The sequence below is a fragment of the Onychomys torridus genome, chromosome 13 (genome assembly GCF_903995425.1).
Source record: "Onychomys torridus chromosome 13, mOncTor1.1, whole genome shotgun sequence".
NCBI lineage: Eukaryota > Metazoa > Chordata > Mammalia > Rodentia > Cricetidae > Onychomys > Onychomys torridus.
The window spans coordinates 22,923,537-22,951,187 of record NC_050455.1 but is presented as its reverse complement, the minus strand read 5'-3'; the positions used below and the strand labels follow the sequence as shown (position 1 = coordinate 22,951,187).

The 27,651-nt window shown below is 43.2% G+C and overlaps 1 protein-coding gene across 2 annotated transcripts; it reads left to right on the top strand.

The window, feature by feature from the left end:
• The first annotated feature begins 108 nt into the window (after nucleotides 1–108).
• Nucleotides 109–27,651, top strand: LOC118594949 (neuronal regeneration related protein). 2 transcript variants are annotated; one of them, XM_036205200.1, is made up of 4 exons: nucleotides 928–1,135; nucleotides 2,399–2,462; nucleotides 21,879–21,956; nucleotides 25,847–27,651. In XM_036205200.1, the coding sequence occupies exons 2-4, from the start codon at nucleotides 2,460–2,462 to the stop codon at nucleotides 25,970–25,972; spliced, it is 207 nt and encodes a 68-aa protein (XP_036061093.1). In that variant the 5' UTR covers nucleotides 928–1,135; nucleotides 2,399–2,459; the 3' UTR covers nucleotides 25,973–27,651. The 2 variants fall into 2 exon arrangements, with proteins under 2 accessions (XP_036061092.1, XP_036061093.1); XM_036205199.1 differs by lacking the exons at nucleotides 21,879–21,956; nucleotides 25,847–27,651 and adding an exon at nucleotides 109–666 and having other exon boundaries at nucleotides 1,092–1,135.

The following is a 27,651-nucleotide window of genomic DNA, read 5'->3' as shown; positions in this document are numbered from 1 at the left end:
GGGTTGCACCCACCAGGCCGCCGCGCTTGCAGTAGGAGCGCGCGGGGGCGCGCACGCGACTGAAAGTGTCCGAGTGCGCGCGTGAGATTGTGCACGCGACCGTGTGCGTGTGCGCCCTCCTGCCCGCAGCCCCTGACCCGCTGCGCCGGGCTGGCGGGCTCCAGGCTCGGGCTTCCCCCGCGCGGGGGCGGGCGCAGCGGGGAGCCCGGAGGAGCAGCTAGGACGGGGCCCTTGGTGCGCGCCCCGGGGCTGCCGTGGGCACCATTTTCTGCTGTGCTCAGGACAGGCACATAAAAGGGAAGGCGGCAGGGCCGTGGCTGTCCCGGTTCCCTCAGATGCCCCGGCCGCAGGTTTATTATTACAGTAGGGCTGCACCGCCTCTCCCTGGCGGGCCGCCTCCGCGCCTGGCACGCCCCCAAACCGCCGCCTCCGCCTCCTTATTTGTCTGCAAAGCCGCCGCGCGGCGAGGTGGAGAACCCGCCAGAGTGTGCGCTGCGCTCCCGGGGCGGCTCGGCGCGGTTTTCCCCCGTTTCTCCCCACCCCTCCACCCCTCGAGGGCCCAGTGCCCTACGGCGGCGACGGCGCGGGTGCGGGGGCCGGGGAGCGCGCGCGCGCGCTCGGGTTGGCCGCGCGCCCACGGGGCCGCGAGCCGCCGATTCCTGCCGAGTAAGCAGTCTGGCTCCGCGGTGGCAGCAAGGCTGGGGCGCTGGCCGCGTGCCAGCTCCATCAGAATTAGCTCATTGTTCACTAGTACACTAGCAGGAGAGAGGGGAGGAGGTGGGAGGAGAAAGGGGGGGGTGGAGAGAGGAGAGAGAGAGAGAGAGAGAGAGAGAGAGAGAGAGAGAGAGAGTTGAGATTGAGAGATTGGTTTAGAGGAACAGAGAGACACAAGACACACACACTTGGAGAGAGCGCGCAAGGCAGGGAACCCTTCCCCTCCTTTTCCGAGGCTGCACTTCTTGGAAGTGGAGCGGGTTGGGGTTTGGTTTCCCTTCCCCCTCCGCCCTCTTCTTCCTCCACCCCTTTCCCCTCCCCCTCCCTCAGCTGTCTTTCTAGCATGATGCCCTTTTTCATCCACATTTGTGTTTCAGGTGTAGAGAGGAGAGAGAGTGAACAGGGAGCGGGGCTTTTGTCTGTAAGTATATGCCTTTCTCATCCCCAGCTGGGAGCGCTGCTTTCTCTTTTGTGTCCATTCCTTGCCTTTGCTCTAAGCTGGACCCTTCAACCTTGCAGAGTTCATGCTTTCTCCCTCCGAATTTTAGAGCTAAAGCTGACACCTTGGAGAAATTATGTCATTTTGCTCCTGCTGCATTAAGGCTGGAATTTAACTTGATTCCCACCCCCCCCTCCTTTGTTTAACGCACAAGTTGAGAGAAATGAATTCTTTTGTGAAGGGGTGGGGTTTTGCTTGCTGGTGTGGTTAATTTTCTTCTTGCTCATTGTTAGGAGCTGTTTTGTTCCTTTGCATTAAATGCACTTTGGTGCATGCAAGCTTCCCCTCCCTGTATAAAATCCTTACACTTGATTACTCTTTCAATGTTGCTGCTGCGGCGGTGGGTCTTTTCATGTTTTCGCTCTTGCAACACTTTCCTCTGTATTTTCTTATAAAGCAGTTGAACTTGGGGTTCGGGAGTATTAAAAAAAAAAAAATGACTACTTTTTCGTGGTGTTGCTAATAACCTGATTTGTATTTATGTTTCTATAACAACATTATAGGGAAACTCTAGGTGCCTCTGATGCCCCGTTTGGAGAACTTCTAGTTTTTCCATTCATCTTAATTTTGCCATAACTTATATTAACAAAGAGTTGCGCTCTAATAGAATAAAGGTGGAGGGTGAACCACCGAAGCATGTACGTGAATGTTTATTTGGTTTCCGGAGAAGGGCATAATGGTGTATATTCCTGACTTTCTCCCCCGTGTAGTTTTTTAAAAAAAAAAAAACACGGAAGGTTATGTAATGCAGTGCCATTTCCAAAAATATCCACTCTGAGGCATTACACTACGGTGGAAGGCTAATTCTTGTTCTGCTGTCTTGATTGCAAATATACTGCCAGTAGTATGTCTGGGAACAAAGAGCAGCCAGAAAACAATCTATTTTTATCACTTGGGTCTACTTTTAAGTTGCTAAACCTTTTGAACTGCAATTTAAAGATGAACCAGACACTAAGAATAGCCCAGGACTGCAGAGCCAGGTGCCAGGGATTCCTTTGTCCCCTATGTAAACCTGTAGACCACTTGGAAAGCTCTTCCAGCAGCTCCGGTGGTTAGAATAATTTGCATGGAACTCATCTTCAGCACACAAAGTAGTTATTTGTCTGTGACCTCCGAGGAGACATTTTTGCATTTGCTGACCTGTGGTGAAGCAATGTGTCTCCTGTATTTAAACGTATTTTGCAGGTTGGTCTCCCTGGACTGAAGAAAGGGGGAACAGCAGCCCGAGACTACTAAGATTCTCAAAATGGTAAGAAACGGTCACCAGAGGAAATTCTCAGTAGCTTCTTATCAGTGATTACATATAAGTATCAGCCACCCACCTTCATGCAGCCTGTCTCTCTATTGTTCCTATCCCATCTGACCTTTAAAAGGTTCTGTCTCCAGTGGGTGAGTGCTTTGCAGTACAGCAGTCTATATGCATCGGATGTGGTGAATTACCTCTATTGACTTGCAGTCATTTTGAATAGACAACTAAAATTCTTATTTTCAGAGCAAGGACGTTTTAACTCTAACAGCAGGAACTATTCTGTTTTTTAAGGCAGATTGACATGCTGTGACATACATGAAGGGGGATGGCAGATGGGCTCAAACAAAGCAGTGGGTCTTCTATTGCAGATAGCCTGAACTTCTCCAAAAACTGAGTCTGTATCTAAGTAACAAGCTGTAGTATATGCTGTCCTTAACAGCAGTAGATATGATCGTTTTAATGAATACATCATGTATTGTTATTCAAATTATATATGCATTTTTCCTATTTATAATTTCCTTTAAAAGAGACATTTCAGTTTTAGAGGGCAGACATATTAACCTCTAAAGTGAAATATAGTGGTTTCTCACAAGGAGTGTGATCCACAGAGAGGGTAGTTAGATTTCTGATAAAGCAACATAGGAAAATACACATCAAAAGCAGCTGAATACATATGTTCGTTCAACTTCTGTGGGGAGGAAAAAAAAAAAAACAGACAAAAACCTTCTGCAGCTTTCTTGCAACATGCCTCCTAAAAATGTTGATGGTCCTCAAAGCACTTATTCCCTACTTAAAGTGTGTGGCTGCCCAATTTACTTCTTTTCTTTCTTTTCTTTTTTTTCTCTATTAAATGAGGGTGGAATTTAGTGAATTAAAATTGGATCTGATATACTTCATGTTTTCTTTGAGAACAACCAAGAATTAGTTCCAAGGAGAAAGATGAATCAGAGGCAGTTAAATGAGTTCAGATTGGCTTTCATTAAGAAGCAAGCTTTCTCCTTTTTTTTTTTTTTTTTTTAACCTGTGCCTTGCCTGGCATTTCAACAAGTGGGTGTCGAAGCCCTGAGCAAAGCAGGTTTTGCTTGGACTGGTTTGCTAACGATGGAATTAAAGAATTGGGGCAGAAAGACAAAAGAGGTGAACAGAGAATCAAACTAATCAATGAACTCCTTGCAAGCAGTTACCTTCAGGTTACCTTCCCAGTCAGCCATTTTTGCAAAGTAGTAGGTAAGGTGGTGGTGGTGGAATTTTCATTACTCGGTTTTTTTCCTGGGGTGGACGCATGACCTGCTTGCCCCTGTTCTAGAGCCCTGCTCACTGCATCACCCTTGGTAAACCACAAAGGCTGTCTGTTGCAATGTCTCAAATGACAGTTTTAGTTAAACATAAATAGGACCCTTGAACCCGGCCAAATCCAGGCCTATAGATCAAGGTCAAAGCCAAGCACCATGTCTCTGTAGTAGGGAGTGAAGTGTGTTTTGTGGAAGGCAGACATGCATGCCAAGCTGAGAATAGAAGTTGGAACCATTCAAAGGCAGAAAAGCAGGGACAAATTAATATTAAATGCTGATTTCCCTCACTTGTCCGTGACGTGTGGTGGCAGGGGACGGTCACACTTTGTTTCTCTTGGGAGGATTTTTACTCATGCAAAAAAAAAATATTCTCACAACTTTTCGATGCTCCTTTCATCAAGATGTCAGTTCCTTCTGGCACAAGCCCATTGCTGGAAATAAAACCGCCGGCAGTTATTGTCTGAGGGTGATTCCAAGTCACTTTCTAGAAATTCTTGTATCTGGAAAGCCTGAGCTCTGAAAAATCTCTGTGTATAGTAATGTAAAAGAAAAAAAAAGTTTCAAATGTGTTTTTTAAACCCTGATACTAGAGATGTCTTTAACCTCTTTCTTTTTAGCAAAATGAGGTTCATTTCCTTTCTTTGATTAAAACTGGGACTACTTTATAGAACTCTGTAACTAGTTTACTTGAAGGTTTGGCTCACATATGATAGAAATTACTTACAGGAAGCAGGGTGTTTAACTGCTGGCCATCTCTGGAATATATATAAGCATTGCTTTTTCTCCTAAACATACCTTTTTATCTACATAGTATAAAACACTACAGAGAATCCAGTTTCCATATATTATAGGAGGTCGGTTCAAACACAGATTTATAGTCTGTTCAGGCCAATGTAAGAAGTTAGTGAACTCTGGAATTCCACAGGTTATGACTGAATATCTGGTCTTTTTACACTAAGTTGGTAGGGTGTACTGGTTAGTCTTTGTCAACTTAATGCAAACTAGAACAACCTGGGAAGAAGACCCCTCCCCCAATTGAGGATTCCTCAATCTTATTGGCCTGTGGGCATGTTTGTGGGTCGTTTTTTCTTGACTAATGATAGATGTGGAAGGGCCCAGGGCACTGTGGGTGGTGTCACCCCAGGCAAGTGGTCCTGGGCTATATAAAAAAGCAGGGTAAACAAGTTGTGAGGAGCAAGTCAGTAAGCAGTATTCTTCCATGGCCTCTGCTTCAGTTCCTGCCTCCAGGTTCCAGTCCTGGCATCTGCCCTGGTGGTCTCCCTCAATGATGGACTATCACTTCTAGGCCAAATGAACCCTTTCCTCCCCAGGTTGTTTTAGGTCTGTAATATTATTCCAGCATCAGAAACTGAACTAGAACTTAGGGTTCCACAGTAGTAAATCGGAGGCATTCAGGATTCATAGAGTGCTGTTTGCATTATTAAAATAATAAATACGATAAATACATACAATGATATACATGACTGTCTTCAGCTCTGTGCCGCCTTTCACAGCACAGAGGGTGCCAATCATGTGATGGTGTTGGACGTGATGCCTGAGGTGGTAACAACCCACGAATACCATTAAGTTGTTATTCTAAGCATAGTTTTCTGCTTCTTTATTGACCATAATATTTTTTATCAGTGACCCATTCTCCAGCCTTTTCAGTTTTTTCACAAACATGCCTTTGCCTTTATTGTTTGCAACTTGTAGAGTTTTGCATGTTTTTTAATGATTGGTAGTCTACAGGGATCTTTGGGATTTTTGCTAAGTTTCTAGACCTCTATTTTATGATGTGTTATTGATTTGTGTATTTTGTTTTAAAAGTACTTGACTTGTATATGCCAATGAGGAGAAAACATTTCAGAATATATACTGAAGTTGGTTTGACAAACCGGATTTTTTAAATCCACTGCCAAAGTGAAAGTCCTGGTTTTACCCTCTGTGGAGTAAACCTGCCTCCCAGTATGTGTTTGCCCTAGACTCCCAGTGGCATAAGAATGGACTTGCAATGTTCTAGCAGAGATCTAGGAACTGGACCAGTTTCAGTTCTCCTTATGGCTGATGCTGGTCATTAAGAAAGATGGGTTGACTCTGTTGTGCTGTTCATGGCCCTCTGCTCCCACACAAGCTGTGAAGGAGCATTCATGGGCCCATGAGAGAACTCCTTCAGCAGTTCCCCCATTAGCATAAACTTCCTGGTTTATAGAGAAAGGCAAAGCTTGGGAAAGGTTAGTCTTACTGGCAGCCTGTGTCACTGGGTTGGGGATGTAAATCGACAAGTTGCAGCAGCGACTTTGGGTGTTACCTGGGAGGTAATTTTATATGGTGCCATCTTGTCTTTCACCAGGCCTTCCTGTGCCCATGAAGGGGAGAATTGGTGATTGTTTGGGGAATTAGGACAGAAGAGATAATCAGTCTATCTGGGTTTAGGCCCGGCCCAGCTTCCTCTTGAGCTATAGAGATAGTCAGGTTGGAGATGGTACTCAAGTACTTACTATCTTGGAGTAAGAACACCTTGGAATAAATAGCTATTCATTTTAACACTATGTATTTCTTGAAAAGTTAGATATAGGACAGATTGCCATAAATACACAAAAGGAATTCGCTTCATTTTAAATCTTAAAATAAATTCTTCCAAAATCAGAAAATGGGCTTCTGCAATATAAATATTTTGCACAGATGAATGAGTAATCCCCAAATAAGAATTTTGAATATTTAAATACTCATTTACCTGGTCACTAAAAGTCCTTGAGTGCATTCAGATGCCTTGAAAGTGGGCGCTGGAGCTTGTTAGTGCTGCTCGTGGCTGGGAAGTCTTCAGACCATATCCTTACAGCTTCAGTGACATGCAAGACTGAAATAATTATCTGAATAACCATGTTTTTAAAAGACTTTGATTTCATCTGATTCATCTTGGTAATTCAAATGATGCTGGAGTGATGTAGTGGTGGAAGGATTTGCTTGCTTTCTCTGTATAATTCTTGTGCTGTGTAAGAAAAGGCTAGGGATAAGGCAGTCTTATCAGCAAATTCAATCCAGATATACAAAGGGGAAAGATTCGAGTGTGCTTGGACTGTGTTATCTTGTCTGAGGGTATGTTGCAAGAGTCCAACTTTAAACTGCTCTTCTGGCTTGAACTAGAAAACAGCTTAGCACTGGGTCTAAATTTATCCAAAATAGATACTTTGGGACATTTTTATCCTTGAGAGAGTGTCAATAATATTTCATCTCATTGGCTGGAAAAAAAATCACAATGCTTCTGTCTTGTGTGCTGTAAGTATTACCAGCCTTGTTAGTTTGTGACATAAGCATTTAAATTTCTCTCCACTAAATTCTCAGTGTCAACCCATTCATGAGTAGCAAAGACATGCTACTAACCCTGATGATATAACTTGTTAGTAGTTCGTAAGCTTTTTTCGTATTGCCCAATTGATTATAGGCCCACAGAGGAATTATCTACTTCATATTTCATGCTTAGTAAAGTTAGTAAATATGGAGTAGAAGCTTAATAAATATTTTGTGTGTGCACGCTAATATCTATTAAGTTGGATATTTTACAATTTAGTTCTAATGAGTCACCATGATTAGTTTTGGTGAAGTAGAGGTAATTTGTATCATTAACCTCTCCTTGTAAAGTGCCAGGAACCCAAAATGAATGTAACTTTCATTTACACAGCAAATTACCTGCCATTATTTGTTACAGGGGCAAGAAACTTCGTGGTTAAACCATAAAGTGTGGCACTTGCCAAAAGAGAGTAGCTTGGACTGCTCGGATTCCCAGTGTTCAGAGCCATGCTCTGAGTAGGCAATGAGGTTCTAGTACTCTGGGTTTGATCCATCTGCGGTACTCAAAGCTCACAGCAGCTTATCCTAGGGCTATAAAAATCCCCTCCTGAATCCAAGAGGAGCTTCACTGTCAGCCTCGTGACTCTAACACTCACTTATTTCTAGTAGAGTCTGAATCTGTGGTTCCAAAGACACAAAGGCAGCATGCCTGAAAACACAAAAATAAGAAGGATTAGCAGTGGGAATATACACCATTTGCGTGTCAACTGAATAGCATTCTCACCTAAACATTGTGCATAGTTCTTTAGATTGCAGAAGGCACATACCCAGCCCCTAGCCTCAGTGGGTGCACATTTTAATTGTAGAAGGAAGACTAGCTTATACAGCAGATCTAACAGACAAGCAAGCCTCCATAATTCAGGACTAAGTGTCAAATTCAGAAGCGGATAAGGAGGGTGAGGATGGATGGTACCATTGGAAATCTTTCCTATTGATGAAATAGAAATGATCTAGAGCTAGACATGGCAGGTTTCTCATGCATGCCACCTCTGGCTCCTCTTGCACCTGTGACCAAGCATCAGTCAGCCTCAACATTTCTTATTCACCCTGAGTGTAGTGTCAAAATCCTCATTATAGTATTTCAGGATGACATGCACACTTGCCTGGTGTTAGCACAAAATCTGAGCCCTAGAAGTGAGTTGTTCTTTTTCCTTGAGAGCGAATAATATGCCGTGTTACATTCTCTATTCTAAAGTCTTGAAAGTAGTCTTTGATAAACATTGGGTCCACAAAGAACTGAGGATATTTGGGCAGATAAGACAATCCCAGATAAAAAGGATATATACTTGCAGTAGTACTTCTTCCCTGTTAAGGACCTCTGTGCTGTCAAGGACAGATCTAAAAAATTAGACCTAGAAGTCAAGGACTTGATGCGCTAAGCAGAAGAAGCCACTCAGTGGGCATCTTCCAGATGGCCCAGCGCACTCACTCAGGTTACCAGACTATCTTGGGTTCTTTTCTGATTGAGCTGAGCATGTCCCCGACTCACATACACTCTGGTTAAAGGTACAGCTGTCTCTATTGCGCCCTTTTACTGACCTTGACCAAGGGTCAAAGGGAAAAGGGATGCCCTGGCCAGTGGTCTGGAACCGGGGAAGAGAGCCTTCCTCTTACTCCTCCCAAAGCAGCAGCAGCAGCCTTTCTTTGGGACAAGTCCCTCAGTGGCGTCCACTGAGCCTCCTGCTGTGCCAGATGCCTGAAAGGAGGCAGGGTCTCCTTCCGTTTAGGCAGACTGGGTGCATGCTCAGGTTGACCAGATGTGTTAGGGATTCAGCTGCTGTCTCCCTCAGCTCTTCCTGACTAGACAGACTTTGAAGTACAAGCCAGCTCCGAGGAGCATCTTAATAAAATTACCGTTTGAGTCCTGTAGACACTTGTTTGTGTCGTCAATAACCATGAGTATCTGAGGGGAATCTGAGGGGAATCGCCTCACATGACTCACCCGAGTTGGGAAAAGCCAAGTCTGTCCACGAGGGACTTTCTCAGAGCCTCATATTGGGAGATGTTAGTTTCCCCATCTCCACAGGAAGTGTCAAGGACTAGGCTCTATGGGACTGACCTGTAGCCTCTTTAGGTGAGTTGGGCTCATCCCTGAGCTTTCCAGTGAGGTCAGTATAAGTCAGCTGCTGTAGTTCCTTCAGGTGAGTTGGGCTCTTCTCCAGGCCTTTCAGCAAGGGCAACATAGGTGAACATTGCTTCTGGAACTGCTTATCTGTCCTCCATCATTTTCACAAATATGTTTTTTTTTTTTTGTTTTTTTGTTTTTTCCAGTGTACTAGATATCCCTAAGTTTAATTTCTGGGGTGAAACCAACCTGCCAGGAACCGTTTGAAATAATCCTTTATTTGTAGCCATAGCTGGGTTTAGCCAGGTTGCTTGTCCCAGGGTTCCTTTCTTCTGGGACTTTTTTTGCTTGGTCTATATGGAATGCACCACCTAACAAAATAAAGCTGTGCTTCAAGACTGAGAATGATCTCTGTGAAATAATCCTAGTATCCCTAGTGGAAATAATCTTACATGCCTTGTCCAAGTATCACACCAATACAATTCCTCTTTGTGTTAACTTACTAAAGCATGTTTTCCGAACCCTCTAAGGTTGTGACCTTGAAGTACTGACACCCTGATCACCACACAAGCCTGCCTTTCTTGGAAGCAGTAAGGCTGTGATGTCTTGCTTTCCCCCTTACTTTTATTGTGTGTGGATAAGGTGGTGAGTTCAGAGATGGAAAAGTTTCATCACTCAGAACTTTTGGACAGCCAGTAAAATAATTTGACATAGTTATTACATATTGTGGAAGCAAACCCTAGCCTTTATTAACATGTTCTAATGGGACCTTGGAATGGAGCCTACCTCCATCTATAAGCCAGGTTGATCTCTGCTATAATGCCTAACTGGGTCCTGGCACAGCCCCAGTGATCAATAAATACCCCAATGCTTGTGGAATAAACAAATGAGTTAGTGTCATAGATACACGACAGTCTGGCGTTTCTGGGCAGAACCAGGTGGCCTACTTCAGGGTTTATAACCATTAACAGCCTGACCCTGTGCAGAGTTGCAATCTCTCAGATTATTAATCTTGTGGTCCACGAAACGAGATGAGTCTGGACAGATGATGCATTCATTGACCAAAGCCTTGATCGCTGAACATTCTGGAATACTCTGTGTTAGGGAGGTGAAGGGAACAGTTAAGCCAGATCCAACCACCCTAAAAGCACAACTCTTAAATTCAATTCTGCACTCTCTTCTTTTGTACCCCTTTAAGCAGAGTGGCACTACATTAGCTCAGAATGCTGGATTTCTATGGCTCACTGTTTCCGGGGAGAGTCCCAGACCTCATCCAGGGTGCTGGCTGTGGAGCGCCATTATGCCCTTAGTTAGCAGTGATGTGTTTCCAGCAGGCAGCAGGGATCGCCTCTCGGTACTCTAATGGATGCAGTCGAGCAGAATCTTCTATGGCTTCACAAAGTGATGAAATCTCTTAAGACAGAGTTATTGCTGAGTATTTCCTTGGCCCGCTTCCTAAAACCGTTTGCCTTCAGGGTGTTATGATTGTATATCTGGAGGCCTCTCAAAGCCCTGGTTCCAGAAGGCTTGGTTCAGTGTCCATCCTAACTTTCATGGAGGACAATGCAAGAGTAACTTGAATTTGAGATGGAGGAAAAGATGTAAGAGAACATGGCGGAAGAAAGGAAGGTCTGTTTGCTCCTTTTTGGCTGAAATTGGCAGTTAGAGACACTGATTGGAAAAGAGGGGGAATAGCCAAATGGTTGTTGCCAATGAAAATACTGAATCAGAGCCTTCCCGATAGGTAGTTAAAACAGAGGGAGTCTCACAAAGTGCAAAGAAGTGTTGGTGTGGCTGGCTGGCTCTAGTCCTTCAGCTCCCGCACTCAGATCACTATCACACACAACTGTCTTTTGATTACTGAGGCAGGTAACAGCCTTCCTGGTGAACTGGGTTTGATACAATTCCAGCAAGGAAAAATACTACAGGCTGAGCAGGGAGAATTTTACAAAAGTTGTTTTGTTTAATATAGGCCCAGGCATTTTGAGGACACTTTTATTGGATAAAGTTGGTGTCTGCTAAAGGAAACCATTGTTTGGACAGGAAGGAGTTAGAAAGTAAGGGAAGAACCTGCTTCTTGGACATTCTGTATGAAGGAAAAACTATCGTCAATAGATAGGTGGATAAAAGCAGTGGCAAACATGGCCCCAATAAGTGTTTGGGATTAAGTACTCAGTACTTCCAGCACAGGAGTGTTTCCTACCCTTCACTAGGTCGTCCTTGTGAAAGTTACCCCAAGGCTTGTTGAGACCATAGTCTGAAAGTTTGTCAGACACTTGCTAAGTGGGCATATTAGCATGTGTAGGGTTGGCAGATTATGGCTGAGCATTCACCCTAATGCACTGTAGGAACTCAGTTTAACCAGATGAAAAAGAGAACAAGTACAAGGCATACAGCCATGGTTCAAAGCCATGAACGTCAGAGGGTTTCAGATGTTATATGATTAAGATAATTAGAACTTGATCAGATGAATTGTATTAACCAGCACACTGCTTTCTTGAACATACTTTCTTTAATTTGTGGCTTATGATTGTGATGTGTGTGTGTGTTGCTCACCCTTGTATGTACGTGTAGAGGCTAGAAGTTGATTCCACTGTCTTCTTCAGCTGCTCTCCACATTGTTTTATGAAACCAGATTCCTTACTAAACATGGAACTTGCCATTTCAGAGAGACTGACCAGCGAGCCCTTGACTCCAACTGTCTCCTCCAGGACTGAGGTTACAGACACATGCTGCCACACTCAGATTTTACAAGAGTACTGGGAATGCAAAGTGTGGTCTTGGTGGTTGTGTTGAAGCACTTTTTCCACTGAAACATCTCCTTAGCACCCCATCCCCCCAAAATCTTTTCGGAAAATTGTGTTTGCTTCTTTGATAGTCCCAGCCCAAATCAATGGGACATCACTTATTGATAAAATAAGTGATTCTGCTTTTGCAAAGCGCCCGCCACACACCTACCACTTCATAGGAAGTAAGGACTTTGTAATATTTTTTTTCATGGATTGATTGGGCAATTGAAATTCCATACTTAGCCAGTTAGTTAATACAGAATCAACATATCTGCTTGTATCTTTAAGCCCTTTGTCTTTATACATGTGTATCATGATTATCTGGATTTGGTTTCTTCCAAAGCCCCAATGATCTGTACCAGGTCAAGTTTCCGAGCTTTGCTCTCTTGTAGAGTTGGGTCTAACTACACATCATCCAGTGCTTTGGCCTGGCAGTTTGCTGAGTTCTTAATAATAGAATCCTAAATTCTTCCAAATCTTGTTATCCTGGACTGGGAGCCAGGTCTCCACATCCTTTTATTTCATCTTTACTGAGTCTCTCCTACACCGACCTCTTTGTCCAGAGGACTGTTTTTTAAGCTTTAATTTTATTATATGAGGCTTGGTTATCTACACTGTCAAAATCAATTCAATCAGAGGTTCAATTAAATTTATTCTTTGGCCTCATAGAAACAACTTATTTGATAATGTGAATTTTTACTAAAATCACCAGCTGTTCTTATAACTTTAGTTATGGTTGAATGTAGTCTTCCATGTGGTCTGATCATGAAATAGGACACATTTTATTGCTTGTTATTTGGAGTCTTTAGACCATGACTACCTAGTAATTGGCTTGTTACCCCTTCTCCATCTCTTCATTAGCCTGTCTTTAGAACTGTCTGGATTTCTGCTACATTAATTAAAACTTTCCAAATTAAATCATGTTAAATCTATTTTCTTTCTGAATTTCTAATTTCTAGTAGCTTGCTCACTGCCTCTCTGCTTTAATTAGTATTTATTTTCTTCCTTTTTAGTCAAGATCACATTATATTTTATGCAATGCCTGGTTTGTCTCCACATACCATTGCTAAAGAGAAGACTCGAATTCTCTTAGTTAGCCATGTGTTTTAAAGTTGGCTAGAATTTTGAAAAGCAAAGGTATAGTGAACAGGATTTCCAATATCTTCCATGAAAGAGCACAGTGAGGAGAATTAGAACGGCCTTTGGAGGCCGTCCGAGGAGGAGCCATTGGAGAGTTCATTTGGGGGTCAGAATAAAACAGTGTGGTTTCTCGGCAAATGGTTCTTGTCATTTGCTGCAGCAATTGCTAGATACATTTGTGCTGTGTTGATCATTTCCTTCCAGGGAAGTCGAAATAGAGGAAGGGAGGGGGAGCAAGGGAGGGAAGAAGGGGAAGGATGGAGAGGAAAACCGAAAAACGGAGACTGCCAGTGTTTTTTTGGTTGGGTTCAGTAACATCCAAAATCTTAATGTCGCCATGTTGAAGTTTCTGCTCACCTAGTAGACTTCCTCAGCAGCAGTGGAGCACTGTGGAACAAATCCTGTGTCCTCGAAGACTGCTTTTTTTTTTTTTTCTCTTAAGGTTAGTTCTATTTGAAGGAGTGACTATTTGCTGGAAATAGGTTTTAGAACAACAAATAATTTGAGAAAATTACTTTTGACAGTGGGTATCAGAAATGTATCTATAGTTCATCTCCGGGGCACTAAGGGGGGGTGATCAGCACCCTTGGGGGTTGAAAGCAGGCCTCTCCATTCTCTGGAGAACCTCAGGGAGACAATCCAGATGGCTCCAGGGAAGGCACACAGTGTCAGTCATGACCAGTGACCCTGGGAAGGACCCCCCCCCCCCCAGTGTCTTCATCTATAGAATGGTAATAGGTGAGTGCTCCCAGGACACTCACCTATGTACTTGGCTCTGGTGCGAATACTGCGCATCGGCTCATTTAATCTTTATAGGAAAATGGTGGGGATTAAATTATTGCCCAGGGCTAAGGGTGTAACTTTGTGGGGGAATGCTAGCCTGGCATGCGTAAGGTACTGGGTTCCCTCCCCAGTACCACTAAATGCACAAATAAATCCACATGCCTACAACTGTTTTTCTAAAAGCACACATGTAAATTGGGGTGTGTAGCTCAATGATAGAATAAACACTTAGCCCTGGGTTCATCTTCTGCAAGGGGGAAGGGAGGTAAACAAACAAACCCTAAGCATTACCATGGACTCCATGACACCTTACTACATGTGCCTGTGGGTCCATGAATTTATACATTCCGTCCCTGGGGGTTCCCACAACACCCACGTGTTTCTCATTAGTATCCTCTCCTGGGAAAGTAGAGTTTTGATGTTTGGTTAACAGTGGAATGAAATCTCAGGATGGGGGTTAGAATAGAAGGTTGGTGAATACAGTCAAGGTTTATGATGATGCTTTAAGTTTAAACAGGGGTTTCACGCTGGTTAGAATACAGGTGGGATCTTGATCAGGCACTTTCCCTTCAAACTTGGAGAATAAACAGTCAGCTTCACAATTCTTCAAAGCATTGTTTCTTCCTTGGTGCCTTGCTCAGAAACACCCTTTCCACTTGGGGTGGAGGTCCTCTGGAGGTCCTCTGCCTTCTAGGACTCTTCAGGAGACAGTGCCTTTAGCCTTCAGCCCTTGCTTCACCCAGTAATTGGAAACCGGGCAGTGTCCAGAGCTGAAGCACATCCATTCCCAGCTTCTGTCATCTCTCTTGTCTGCTTAGACATGGGCTGGTTTGTCCAAAGGGCGGGCTATGGGAAACTGCTCAGTGGCTGACCTCTTTTGACCTGAGCTTCTATAGGATGTGCATGCAGATCTATAGACACCGCTCCTTTTCTCGGGAAGGCCAGGCTTCTTATAAACAGTGTCTTCTTATGGAGAAACGACTTTCCCTCCAGACCTGGTTATGAGGCTGTTAGGGTCCCTCAGTCTACAATGACAGGACAGCGCTCGCTTACCAAGCACCTGTGAGATGACATTTGCCCAATGCCAGGGTGGCTGTGGCTGCCAGCCGAAGACTCTGGACTGATGGAAAGAGTGAATATTGCCTTTTGGAATGAACATTTGTGGAGGAAATGCAGGTTTTCTGGAAAGCTTCTTCTTAGGTCTTTTACAAAAGTCAACCAGATGAATGCTCTGGAATGTCTTCAGACCTTCAGGGCAGCAGTCTGTCATCTGCCCAGACCATGGAAATCTAGCATTCTCTGTCTAGATTATTAAGTAGCTCAATAGTCTTTGAAGGCTTTAACAAAAGAAATATGGTTTTAAGCAACTTCAAGGTTTTTTTTTTAATAATAAAGTTTATAAAATTTAAAATGTTAAAAAATTTTTAAGTCTGGAGTTTCCTGCTAGCCTTGGGATGTCCGTAGAAGGATCTCTGAGGTTCTGGACTTGGAGGTTGGGAAGAGAACAGCAGCGCTACTCCAGTGGGAGAGAGTGCTGACCTGCAGTTTACAGCGGCAGTTGGGCACACTGCATGTAAATCAGAACGAACAGCTCAGTGCTCTCTTCCTGGATGGACCCTCAACGTTGGAGAAATCTCACAAGACGCAATGTTTCTCCTTTCTTACTGACAAATGCAAGCAAATTCATCCAATGGGATGAGGTGGTCCAGACTTAGAATTCAGATGTGTTAAGTAAATATTTACTCCGGTTCTACTCCAGGGAGGTAAAAGATCTTAATAACATATTTGTTGGAGTCATAGGGGTAAAGAAAAGCTTATGCTGTGCTTAACACGCCTCAAGGGCTTTTTGGCTGTAGCTTAACACAGACTCAGTTTTCCTCTTTTATTCTATCTTTCGCATTTGGGTTTTTCCCCCTTTACTAAAAAGGGCAAATCTACTGCAGTCTCTGCTTTAAAACAATTTACTTACCTTTGTTTAATTACTTAATTAATTTGTGTGTGTGCCCATGCACACATGCATATACGAGTGCACATGTACCATAGGACAGTTGTGCCGGTCGGGGACAGGAGCCAGCTCCTACTCAGGCCATCAGCCTTGGCCGCAAGCCTTACTCACTCAGGCATCTTGCCACCCAACTCTTACGTTTTTGTCTATCGGCTGCAGCTACATAATCTCAGAATTTCAAAAGCTTCCCTAGCTTTAGGCTCTTTGTTTGGAAAGTCTCTTCTGAGACACGACGAGCTGTTTCCCAAAGCTTTAGTCTTGTGCTTTCTCTCGTGGTTTCCTTTGAGCGGTTACCAGCTGTTGAGACTTTGTTTTGTCTTCATTACTGAGAAGTCACCCATTAAAGTCCAGATTTGAAGCACGGAGCTTACTTCCTCAAGTCTAGACCACACTTGGCTCTGATTCCTGTACCAGACTGACCTCCAGTCCCGGGGAGGTGTCTTGGCAGAAAACTGATAATTCCTCGGTGCATGCTCTCTGTTTTGGGTGTCTGTAGTCTTAGACGGATTTCATTGTGCTAAGCAAGTTCCTATCGGGCAGGAACGAGGCTGGGATAAAGGGAAGTTGTAAGTGTTTGCAGGTGACCTCAGTGTTACTCTGTTTTATCAAGCCAATGCACTCTACCTGGACTTGAACTGTGCCCCAATCAAAGCCTAGAAAAGTCACATAGTGAATGGGTTCATACAGTAGTGTCAAAGAAAAGCCAGACACAGTTGTTAACCTTTTGTGGCTTGTTTCTGCCTTTGTTTGTTGCTACCCTTGAAAGTCTTTGCTGTTGTTCTTAGAAGACAAAAATCTAAAAGTCAGCAGCCAAACAGACTATTACATTGTGGAACAGAGGGGCTGTGAAAGCTCCTTGTGCTGACGATTAATTTCACATGTAAACACTTTCATTTGGTTGCCAGCAAGGAGATTTTCATTTCCTTTCTCTGCCTAGTTGAAGTCTAGAAATAAAATTCCACAGCTGTCAGGTTCCCACGTATTCATCAGCGGCCTCTCATGGCGGCTTTACAATGAGCAGAAAGAGTTCAGAGGATTCTACTATTAAAGTCCACACAGCTTGTTGCAAGTGCTCTGACAGCGCCAGCAAAGCATTACCAGTCTTTGGATTGTCCAACACATAATGTGAAATGGTCACACAATCTGCTACAGAATATGGAATCAGACAGGAACATATTCTCGGCCCATCAGAGAAACACGCACCTAGGGTCGAGTTGATACCAATGGGTAGGATCGAGTTGGGAGCCATCCTGATCTTTTTTGGGGTACAATTATCTTCCCCCACCCCACTTTCTCTGTGTTAGGGACTCGTCAAACCATGGGGACTCTGGGAGTGTCAGCAGAGCTACAGGGGCCAGCTATTCCTTCTTGGCAGGATGGCCCATAATGTTTTCTCTCTAATTACTCATTGTTCTAACAGCCAGTATGTGAAGGAGTGTGTGTGTGTGTGTGTGTGTGTGTGTGTTTCAGTTAGTTACCAACACAGAGTATTTGCCAGCCTAGGCACTAACACCTTTCTTCTGCTTTCTGAAGTTTGTGAGGATTCTGTACATCATTTGGGTGGTCTGGTGTTTTCCATGCTTTCCTTTCTATCTTCCATGGCAATGGATTTCTCCCCATGTGCTTTCCCTCGCAGAAGCTTTGTCTAGCTAATGCAGGCCTCTAAGACCAGGGCTCTAGAGAGCCAGCACAATGCATCATTTGGGGGGCATCATTTGGTCTTTGGTGTGATGCTGCTTAGGGAAAAATGATCTTTCTTCCTCATTTATGGTTTCAGTTTACATCCTTCACTCTTGAGACCAGCAACACTTGGGACTCAGTGGCTTTTGAGGAAGATTTGTAATTGTGCCACTTCAGAGGATTTTTTTTTTTTTTTTTTTTTTACCAAAACGAGGTGTATGAATACGCACATAAATTCTCTTCAAATTATAGGACTAGGTTTCACAACCTCCTTACCAATTAGGCATAGTAGAACACGTACATATGTAGGCATACACTGTTTAATTGGCAGCTAAATTATGAAATATACCCCTTTGCTATACAAAGAGTTAATTATGGAGGTTGGCCACCTGCTACCCTACTCTGTTTCCTTAATGGCAAGGGGTGGGCATCTCTCTTTTTAAGTCTTAAGCAGGCCATTTGTCTACATCCTTGAAACACAATGGACCCCTCCAAGGGTAAAAAAAATACTGCATTACAGTTATGGTCATTAACAGCTAAGCCATGCAGCAGTCTTTACTTCAGATTTCTTCGAAGGTTTGTTAATAACTAAGTAAGTGGTATTTAGCTATGTGGCATATATTTGCTCAGAGTAAAGATATAATGGTGCCTTTGTTGGCTGTTATCTCAGAACAGTCTTCTCAAAGAAATGTTGATAAAAGCAGTAAACAAATAGGGAAAATGTAGAAGCCTCTAAATTACCAGCTGGTAATACATAGAAATCAAATTCTGCTGTGGAATAATGGGAATGATAGGAAATTGGACAAAAGACTTTTCCATTCCCCTAAATGTGGACCACGAGACTACTGGAAAAAAATAAAAAGAAAAAACAAAAACCAGCAAGCTTTCCAGTGAAAAGCTTGAAAGAATTTAGGCAGTGTTTTAGGTTGCATTTTTTTTCTTTTGAAACATGGAAAGATTGGTCTTTGATTCCCTTCACACACACACACACACACACACACACACACACACACACACACACGCAATTTTTGAATTTACAGTACTAGTTCTTAGTTACAATCACTACCAGATAGCAAACTGCTTTCAAGCTTATGACCTAGAGATTTAAAAATTGAAGTTCTTTTTATTATGGACTTGACAGTAAAGTAGTCTTCCAGGGAAGGAGAAAAGAGGGAGAAAAGGTAGCAAGAAAAGAAAGTGAGCATTTTATTCTCAATATGTATGCTGTGCTGGGATATTTAAACTTAAGGCCCAGCAATCTCTTTAGAGAATAAGAAATTATAAATTTTCATCATAAGCCATCTGTAAAGACACCTTCATACAATTCTGTTGTTCCCAATCTAATCATCAGTGAGGTAGGGAAATGTACATTCATTAGTATGCTCAGAGACAGATATGAACACACTTTCAGGCAAAATCGAGTAAATGCTAACTTCTCCCTCTATGTTTTTGGAGTAAACAGTCATATTTTTGTAGTTCTTGAAAATATAGCTTTTATCTGTGGGTCCCTATTTGAATTTTAAGAGAGGAATATTCTGGAAGAATTTGATGGAAAATGCTGTTTATTTTTCTACACCGGAGACAGTTTTGAAAGACTACATGCTTCTCTTGTGATGATCAAGGCACACTTTGTTTTTCTTGTTTCATAAAACAGTTTTAGGGTATTTTCGTGTACATTATCTAGAACATTGGAGTTTCTGAGATACAAGCTCCCATCCCTCAAAGGAAGAACTCAATAAAGTGTGAGAAAGAATGTTACTTTAGTTTTCACAAAAAACATGAACTTGAACTCAGAAAAGCAAGCACAGTTAGCTCCACCTGTGTAGTTGTGCTGCAGAACCGACTGGTACCAAGGAGAAAGAGAGGCCTTGAGCCAGCATCCATACAGGGACTCCAGATGGGTCCATAGCGCATTCCTGTTGTCAGAGTCCCGTCCGCATTCCCAGGCCTTCATCGTGAGTCATTTCCAGCTTGTAATATTTCCAACAGATAGAAAACCAGGCAGGGTCCCACAGCCTGTGTGCCGCTGTGTTGGGTCCTGAGAGCCACAGTGGGCACAGGGGTGTCATGCCCACTTGGAGCACATTACCATCAGTCTGTTCCTGGATTTGCATCTAAGAGTAACTGTCCTCCCAGAACTTCTTACTGCCAAGTAGCCTCTCTCCTGCCAGAGGTTCTGAATGTTACACTCAATGTTGGTTTTGCTGCTTCTAGCTGACACAGGCACAAGTACCTTTGATACGCTAAATGCTAAAGCAGTGGGACTTTGTTTTAAAACGGAATATCCCCAGAGGGAACACAATCACAAATGTCACTTCTTGACTTTGCCTTTGGTTCCTGAGGAAACCATTTCTCACTGTTTGATTTTTTTTTGTTTTTTTTGTTTTTAACTGTAATGGTCATGTTGAAAAGTGATCAGTCACTGAGGTCAATTTCTACTAAGTGCACTCATTCCTGATTTCAGTTTGGGGTCCAATTTGGAATGTCAGGCTATACTGGGTCTTATGTGCTATGATTTTTGTTCCATGCCTTGAAACAAAAAAAAAGGCTTATTTATTTTAAATTGTCATTTTATTCCCTCTTTTCTGGCTAGAGAGAACTCCAAGACTGGCTGCCTGTCCCAAACAAGGCAGATGGTATCATTCTTTAAGAAGGAGCTGGGCAGAGGAGAAAAAGATGTGGGAAAGGAAGGTGGGGTAGACTTGAGGGACTCACATGTCTCAGAAGGAGCTGCACTCCAAGGGGAGGAAATGGTTCTCACAGGATGAGCCCTCAAGTCTTTGAGAGCCGAAAGTGGGTGGTAGCTGTGGGCTGGTATTGTTTTGAGAGAGGGTAGGGAATAGACATGTTGCTTTAGGGAAATGTGAGACACCAGCATCCTGGGAAGAAGAGAGCTGAGATCTAGGAACCTAATTTGAGTTGCAGTCCTGACCCAGGATGTGTTACTTTGGGCAAGTTGTCCTGACATTTATGAGTTTTCCTTTTTCCCATCTGTGTAATTAAAATATTCCTATTCATAGGCCTACTACCGGGCTCAATTAAATAGTATATGTGGTTACTTTGTGAGCCATGGCTGTGATGTGCCGTAAACACTGATAGAACAGCAAAGACAGTTACTATTATGTTATCCCCAAGAATGAACACATGAACCATCCACGCTTCCTGCTTCAGACCCCCAACCAACTAGCTTGATTGAGACACACAAAATATTAACCGCTAATTCAACAATTAGTACCTTCCCAAACTGAAAATGACTCCTGAGTCTCTTCGTTAACCTGCTAATGAGATATGCTCCTTAACAGTTACTGTGGAGGAGGCTTATTTACAAAACGTAGATCTGGAAGGCGTCCCCTCTAATTTCATCCCTCTCTTCAGGCAGTATGGTATCAAATGTGAATTAGTTCTGACAGATGGCTGTTGGATTCTGTTTCTAAATTTTCTTAAAGAAGATTTCACAGTTTTCCACTCTAAATTCATTTAGTAATTTAACGATTCTTGTGCCAAGTTCTTTCTTATAGCTGACCTAAATCTGCAATTTGTAGTTTTAAGCCTCCCCCGCCCCGCCCCACCCCACTTCCTCCATCTTGCTTTCTGGAAATAGAGAACAGCTGGTCAGCAGCCTTATGCTAATAACCCTTTGTATATTTAAAGAAGACTTGCTCAGCTTGCCTCCCTCCCTCTACCTCTGCCCACCCTCAGAATTCATCAACTCTTATTATCTGAATCATTCATTGCACAGCTGCCCAGCTCCCTGCCCCCTCTCAGATACTAGGCTGCTTCGGGGAGCTGGCTACAGTGTGGAGTGAGTGGCCGCATGGAGCTGGAGAGAATATAAGACATTTCTACCCTCCTCCTAGTCTTCAACCTTCTGATAAATGAAGGATAATTCCTAACAGTGTGGACCACTGCCTGAATAGTTACATCATAAACATTGAGGCTTGCAAGGATACTTCTGGAATGGAAGATGCTTTGAAAGCCCTCTGTGGCCCCTTAAGTGCACCCTGCCATACATGCCATTCAGCTGCCACTTTGCCTGCTATAGCTAATGTTGATTGGTATCTCTGCTCTGTTGGACTCCATCTTGGAAGATGAGCCAAAGCTCTCCTGAGTGCAGTGCATGTTTGGAAAACATGTAATGAGTTTCCTGGTGCTCTGAGCAGACGGGGGGGGGGGGGGGGGCAGGGGTGGTGGTGCAGGCAAGAGGACAGCTTATAATCTAGAATAATCATTGAGAGCTGAGCTTGTGGGGGTGAGGCCATGTGGTTTCAGGATGGACCATGTGATTTGAATGTGTGTGCTTTTGTGTCTCCATAGGTTTACTACCCAGAACTTTTGGTCTGGGTCAGCCAAGAACCATTTCCATATAAGGAAATGGAGGGAAGTCTTACTAAGGTAAGAGCCCCAGCTGCTGTTGGTGAACCCCATTTTCAAGTTTGAAGCATAAACACAAAGAAATAGATCAGGCTTACTTCATTTCATCTTAATATCCATTGTACACTCCCAGAATCATCCACTAATATGATTCTATGCTGGTCTTGGAAAGAACATATTTTTAAAACCATAACCTACAAGGTAAGTCACCAGTTTTCCCTGTACATACTTTGCACTACAGTAAATATCAATTTGACCTCCAGTGGATGGAAGGATTGCGCTTCTTAGCACTGATCTGCTAGTTTCACGAGAAAGAAAACATACATTGAAAATAAAATTTCCATTCAGCAGTTTCTTGGGGCTGGAGGCGTGGCTCCATGGTCAAAAGTTCTGCTCTTCCAGAGGGTAACGGTTTGATTCCCAGTGTCTACATGGTGGCTAACAACTGTCTTTAACTCTAGTTTCAGGGGACCCAATGCTCACTTCTGGCCTCGTGGGCACTATATACTCATGGTACACAGACATGTTGCAGGCAAAAGACCCATACACATACACTATTATTCCACCCCCACCCCCCAAAAAATCAAAGTTTCATGTCATTGAGCAATGGTACCACCCCAGATGTAATACTGTTGTAATTCTCCTGTATGAGACGGACCTGATTTACACTAAATGGTTTAAGCAGTTCCCATTATTGACAGAATTTTTAGAAATCTCAGTCCTGTCCTCTGGCAGTTGACATGGAAAGAAAACAATTCTAAGTCATTTTGAGACCTTCAGAGACTTTCTGAAGGTCAAGTTGAAACTCTTGGCAGAAATGCAGATGGACGAAACTTTCTGGGACCTGATGGAACTCAATTTGTGCTAGTCTTGTAGAGCTGGGCTAGAAAAGAACTGACGTGTAGACCTCATCCTCATCCCACAACTCCAGCACCACCACGTACAGCAGTAGCAACTTAACCATTTAACACTACCATCACCCCCTCCTCTCCCTCCTCATTACTACTATTATTTATTATTATTGTTGTTGCTATTGTTTTTATGGTGCTAGAGGTAGAACCCATGCTAGGTATATATTCCGCCCTGGGCTACATGCCTCACCCTTTAAAATTATTTCTATAGATACATGTGTATTTTTGTCCTTAGACATCCTTTTCTGGGCCAAATCAGGGCATAATTCCCCTGAAGCAGCTGAGGGTGATAGAGAATCAGCTCTCCCCATAGCATCCTTTGATGCTGGCAATATCAACCAAGTGGGAAAGACTAGCAGAGCCCTCAGGTGTGTGAGGTCAGTGGTGTGTCCCTTCACTCTGCCTCCACCAAAGCATGCTCTAGGGTGGGCTCTGTAGGTAGTCAGAGCCACACTCAGCTCTTTGTTATTTCTTCTCTAAATATGCAGTGGTATTTTAAGCATAATATACTTGTCCTTTGTCCAGAAGGAAACTCCTGGAAAAGCACACCTTTGCATATCTGCATGAAAGATAATCTCACTTTACTTGGTCCAAAGCACATTACTTAGTAACTGGGGCTGAACTAGCAGTCATTGGAAGGAACTGCATCCATCTGGAGGTGGCTTCCGGCAAAGCAGGCCTGTTGTGGACACAGAGCATCTCTGCTTGCCCTCCACCCTCAGACTTGCAGATTACTCAGGGCCCTCTGCCTCACTAGAATCATTGTGTGTGGATGGTGGAGAAAGGTGATGTTTCACCTCAACTATCCTAAGGCCTGACTTCTGGGGAAAAAGGTATGCTGGACACAGACAGTTCTTTTAAACAGAATGGTAGGAGTCAAGGAAGAAGATTGTAATCTAGTAAATCCAGGCTCCAGGGAAGAGGTGCAGAGAACTGTCTCTTTGGGAGCTCCTCCCCTTGAAGGCATTTTAGTTTATTGGCCCTCAAGGTCTTTCAGTAGCATGCCTCTGCATGACCTACTGATGGTCTTTCATGCAGTTACTTGGGTGTCTCCCCTAGAACCAGTTAATTAAGGGCAGACTGGTGTTTTTCATGGAGGTCAAAGGTTAGTGGTACTGAGTCTCATAAAGCAAGACACAGCAGATGAGGTGGTGGCATTACTTGGGAATTATCAGTGGGTTTCTTTTTTTAATTTGTGAGTTGTATACCAAATTTCAAGGTTGAAGTTATTTTCACAACTACTAATTTTTACTATGTTTTACACACTATTATTGAGTGCCCCGATAATATGCTTTGAGGAATTTTGATTAGATCCTTAATGGTGTGTGAATAATTATATTTTTCTGGCTGTTTACTGATACCAAAACACTATCACAACCTAGACCAGATTGTTAAAGGGCACACTGTGTGGGTTTCATGTAGGGAAATTTCATGTGGAAATGCTTTCAAAGATGTAGGCACACTGGGTGTCGCACACAGAAGGCGTTGTTTCTTCAGCTTGAATGATCTACCTTGAGGCTACTGGAAATAGTATACTCAGCTTCAGGTTGTTTGGAAGTCCCTGGCTCCCAAATTCATCCTCAACATAGATCCAAATGTGATAATTTACAAGTCACAAAATCAGAATATCACTTCAATCCAAGTACTTCCATCCAGGTAACTTCATTGAAACTTGCTTGTTAGAACCTATAACCCAAGAAAAAAGATAAAAAGAAAAAGAAAAAGAAAAAAAAAAAAGAAATACTGAAAGCCCACAAAGGCTATTTCCTCCCTAAGGAAACCAGTAAGTAATGGTTTAATTAAGAGAGACCTTTGTCTTAACTGTGAGGATGTCTGGATGGGGCATGCCCTCTTTCTCTTTTAATGAATGAAGATTTTTGTGTCAGTTGTTCAGTGGGCCCCACTGTCCTGCTCTCTCTCTCTTTTTTTTTTTTTTTGAACTGAGGATCAAACCCAGGGCCTTGAGCTTGCTAGGCGAGTGCTCTACCACTGAGCTAAATCCCCAGCCCCTGTCCTGCTCCCTTTGCTGCTGGTTCGGGTGGAGGGTGAGGTCAGCCTCACCTGTGTGTCAGCCAAAGCAGCACAGTGGTGGTCATCAGCCATCCATCGGGCCCATCGTCTTAGTCATCAGCTCTGTAAGGAGAAACCGGAGTCCTAGGCTGCCTGGATCTCACCATCTCTGGATGTAGTTTCTCACCCTCCTTCTCTTTCCTACAGCTGCCATCTGGGATTCCTTTCCATTGTGTGCATCTCAAACACTTGGATCGTGGGTACCATTTTAGTCCTGACATTAGCGCTTGGAAAGTGTGCCAGTTGCTGATAGAAAGTTCACACGGAAAGATTTATGCACTTGTGATAGTTAAAGTCTTTTATTGTGTAATGGAAAATAGACTACTGTCAGCCCTCCATCACATCACTCACTGAAAAATAAAAAATATGAGTCTAGAGAGATGGCTCAGTGGTTAAGAACACTTTCTCTTCTGGCGGAGGACCTGAGTTCAGTTCCTAGCATCCACATCATGGTTCACAACCATCTGTAACTACAGTTCCAAGGATCCAATACCCTCTTCTGGCCTCCATGGACACTGGGCATACATGCTGTAGACATACATACATGCAGGCAAATGCTTATACACACATAAAATAAATCTTTAAACAATGCATTGGCATTCTTATGCATACTCCTAACCCAGTTCGATCCTGGGTGCTGTCTATTACTGGCAACCCCTCCAGAGATCTGACTCTGAGGAATAGTGCCACCACCATGACAGAAACACTTGCCTCTGCACAAGCAAAGGAAAGCTGGCCTTTGGTTGCTTCACCACCTGCTGACCTAATATTTACATTCAGGAGAATACTGTTAATGTATAAACTGTTTGCAAAATAGCACAAGTTCAAGGATAAAAGTGGGTAGAAGAAGAAAAAGAAAACCTTTTTGAATGGTTTAAAAAGTGACTAAGTGTATCTTTGTGTGTCTGTCTGTCTGTGTGTTCCCTGCAGGGAGGACTTCCTGTGCCAAAGGAAGTGAACCGTAAGAAGATGGAGGAGACCAGCGCTGCCTCTCTGACTCCACCGGGCAGCCATGAGTTCTGCTCCCCGAATATCAGTTACCTCTACTTTTTTTAATTGTAACACCTCCATTTGTATTGCATATGGTGTATGGGATTTTGATGAGGTCTTGGTATCATATATGGGATTTTTTTTCTGTGTAAATCATCAAATATAAGAAGAAACTATGGGACTCTAAGCCTTGCTTTAGAGAATTTACAGTGGACAAATAGGTATCATCAAAACAGTTTCTAATCATTCTGACTCAAGTGAAAATACTCAGAATTTCACACTGTGAATCCACGTTTACAACCCCTACAGGTGGGCCTTCAGGCCTGGTTCGCTACAACAATGTCTTCCACAACTCAAACCCCTACTGCGCTCACATGACTGGTCCACTCCCACCTTTTCATCACATGGCTCCCGACTGCTTCTTGCAGAGGCTGAGAGTCCCCCCACTTTTTTTTCTCTCACTTAGATGTAACAAGCCTAGTAGTTTATGTTCATCAATTGTCTGTATATCTCTATATTTTATCCATGTACTCTTTTGATGTATAGAAGTAGTTTGAAACTCATTGTTTCCTTGTGGTAAGTGACCGAGATGCTGCCACAGGACCTGAGACACTGATGAATGGTGCTATTTTGGACTTTCAACATGCTCCTTGGCGAGGTAGCTCTGATGGAGTTATTTTTTATTTCCATGTTCTGAGAAGGTGTTGTTGGTACTCTGTTTCCCCGAATGTTGTTCTCTAGACTGGATTGTCTTGTTTTCCTTGTGTCTTCAGTGTGGCTTTCTTCTTCAGTGTTGTAGGTTGAGCGGATGCTACCAGGAGTGTGAGGGGCTGTCCCTTCATGGCTGGCTCTGGTGGATGTGCAGTCACGTTAGCGGGAGCAATCACAAAACTGTAATGTAACTACCAGAACTCTTCCGTTCTGCAGCCTCACCTGCCTGACTTAGAAAAAAAAAAAAGCAATAATTCCCCAGGCATCTCGAGGTATCTCTTTGGATTCTTTTTGTTTGACTGGATATTCAGGGGGGTAAAGGTCCACTCTTTTTCAATAAGTGCCATGTGGGAAAAACAAATCTAAGTACTGACATCTGAGTAGGAATTTGAAAATTATACCTGTCCCAAAGTAGAAATTGAAAAAAATCTCTTTACAAAATGATGATGATGATGATGATGATGATGATGATGATGACGACGATGATGATGATGAAGATAAAAGGCAAAACACCTTTTTTGGGGCAGTTTTGATAAGCAAGGTGTAGAGTTTACATTTTTGTCCTTGCTCCCAATGAAATGGATAAACAAAAATAAAATCCGATAATGCCATCTCTTCACGGAATGTTGTTGTGTTAGCCAGACTGAAAGCCCACCTTAATTTTTATATAACGTCTTTAGCTCTTCCTTTGACAGGGCAGGCCTTGTTCTGAACTGTTTGCGCTTCTGACTGTTAAACACCAATGACGCATGCACTGTCCTTCTTCCTTCTCTTCTTGATCCCCCACTGGCCTGTTTTTCTTGTGCATTCCCCCCTCCCACCTCCACCTTGGTTAGGATAGATATATCAGCTATGTAAATAGAGCAAGAAAACAGTATTGTGCATTTGTGGCATTTATGTAGAGTTGCAGCTGTGCACTGCTGGAGACGCAGGCTTTTGTAACATGTGGTCCTTACTGTTGCTCTCATAAGTACCCAATGTATTCGAGCTATTTTAGTAGCATTTGTTCAATAAATATGCAAGCTGTAAGACAA

Bases quoted from the DNA above. Each gene is read 5' to 3' on its own strand.
- LOC118594949 (XM_036205199.1), top strand. From the start codon at position 336: ATGCCCCGGCCGCAGGTTTATTATTACAGTAGGGCTGCACCGCCTCTC. The intron at 667-1,091 runs GTAAGCAGTCTG...TTTGTGTTTCAG, and splicing joins GAGCCGCCGATTCCTGCCGA to GTGTAGAGAGGAGAGAGAGT. The intron at 1,136-2,398 runs GTAAGTATATGC...CGTATTTTGCAG, and splicing joins AGGGAGCGGGGCTTTTGTCT to GTTGGTCTCCCTGGACTGAA.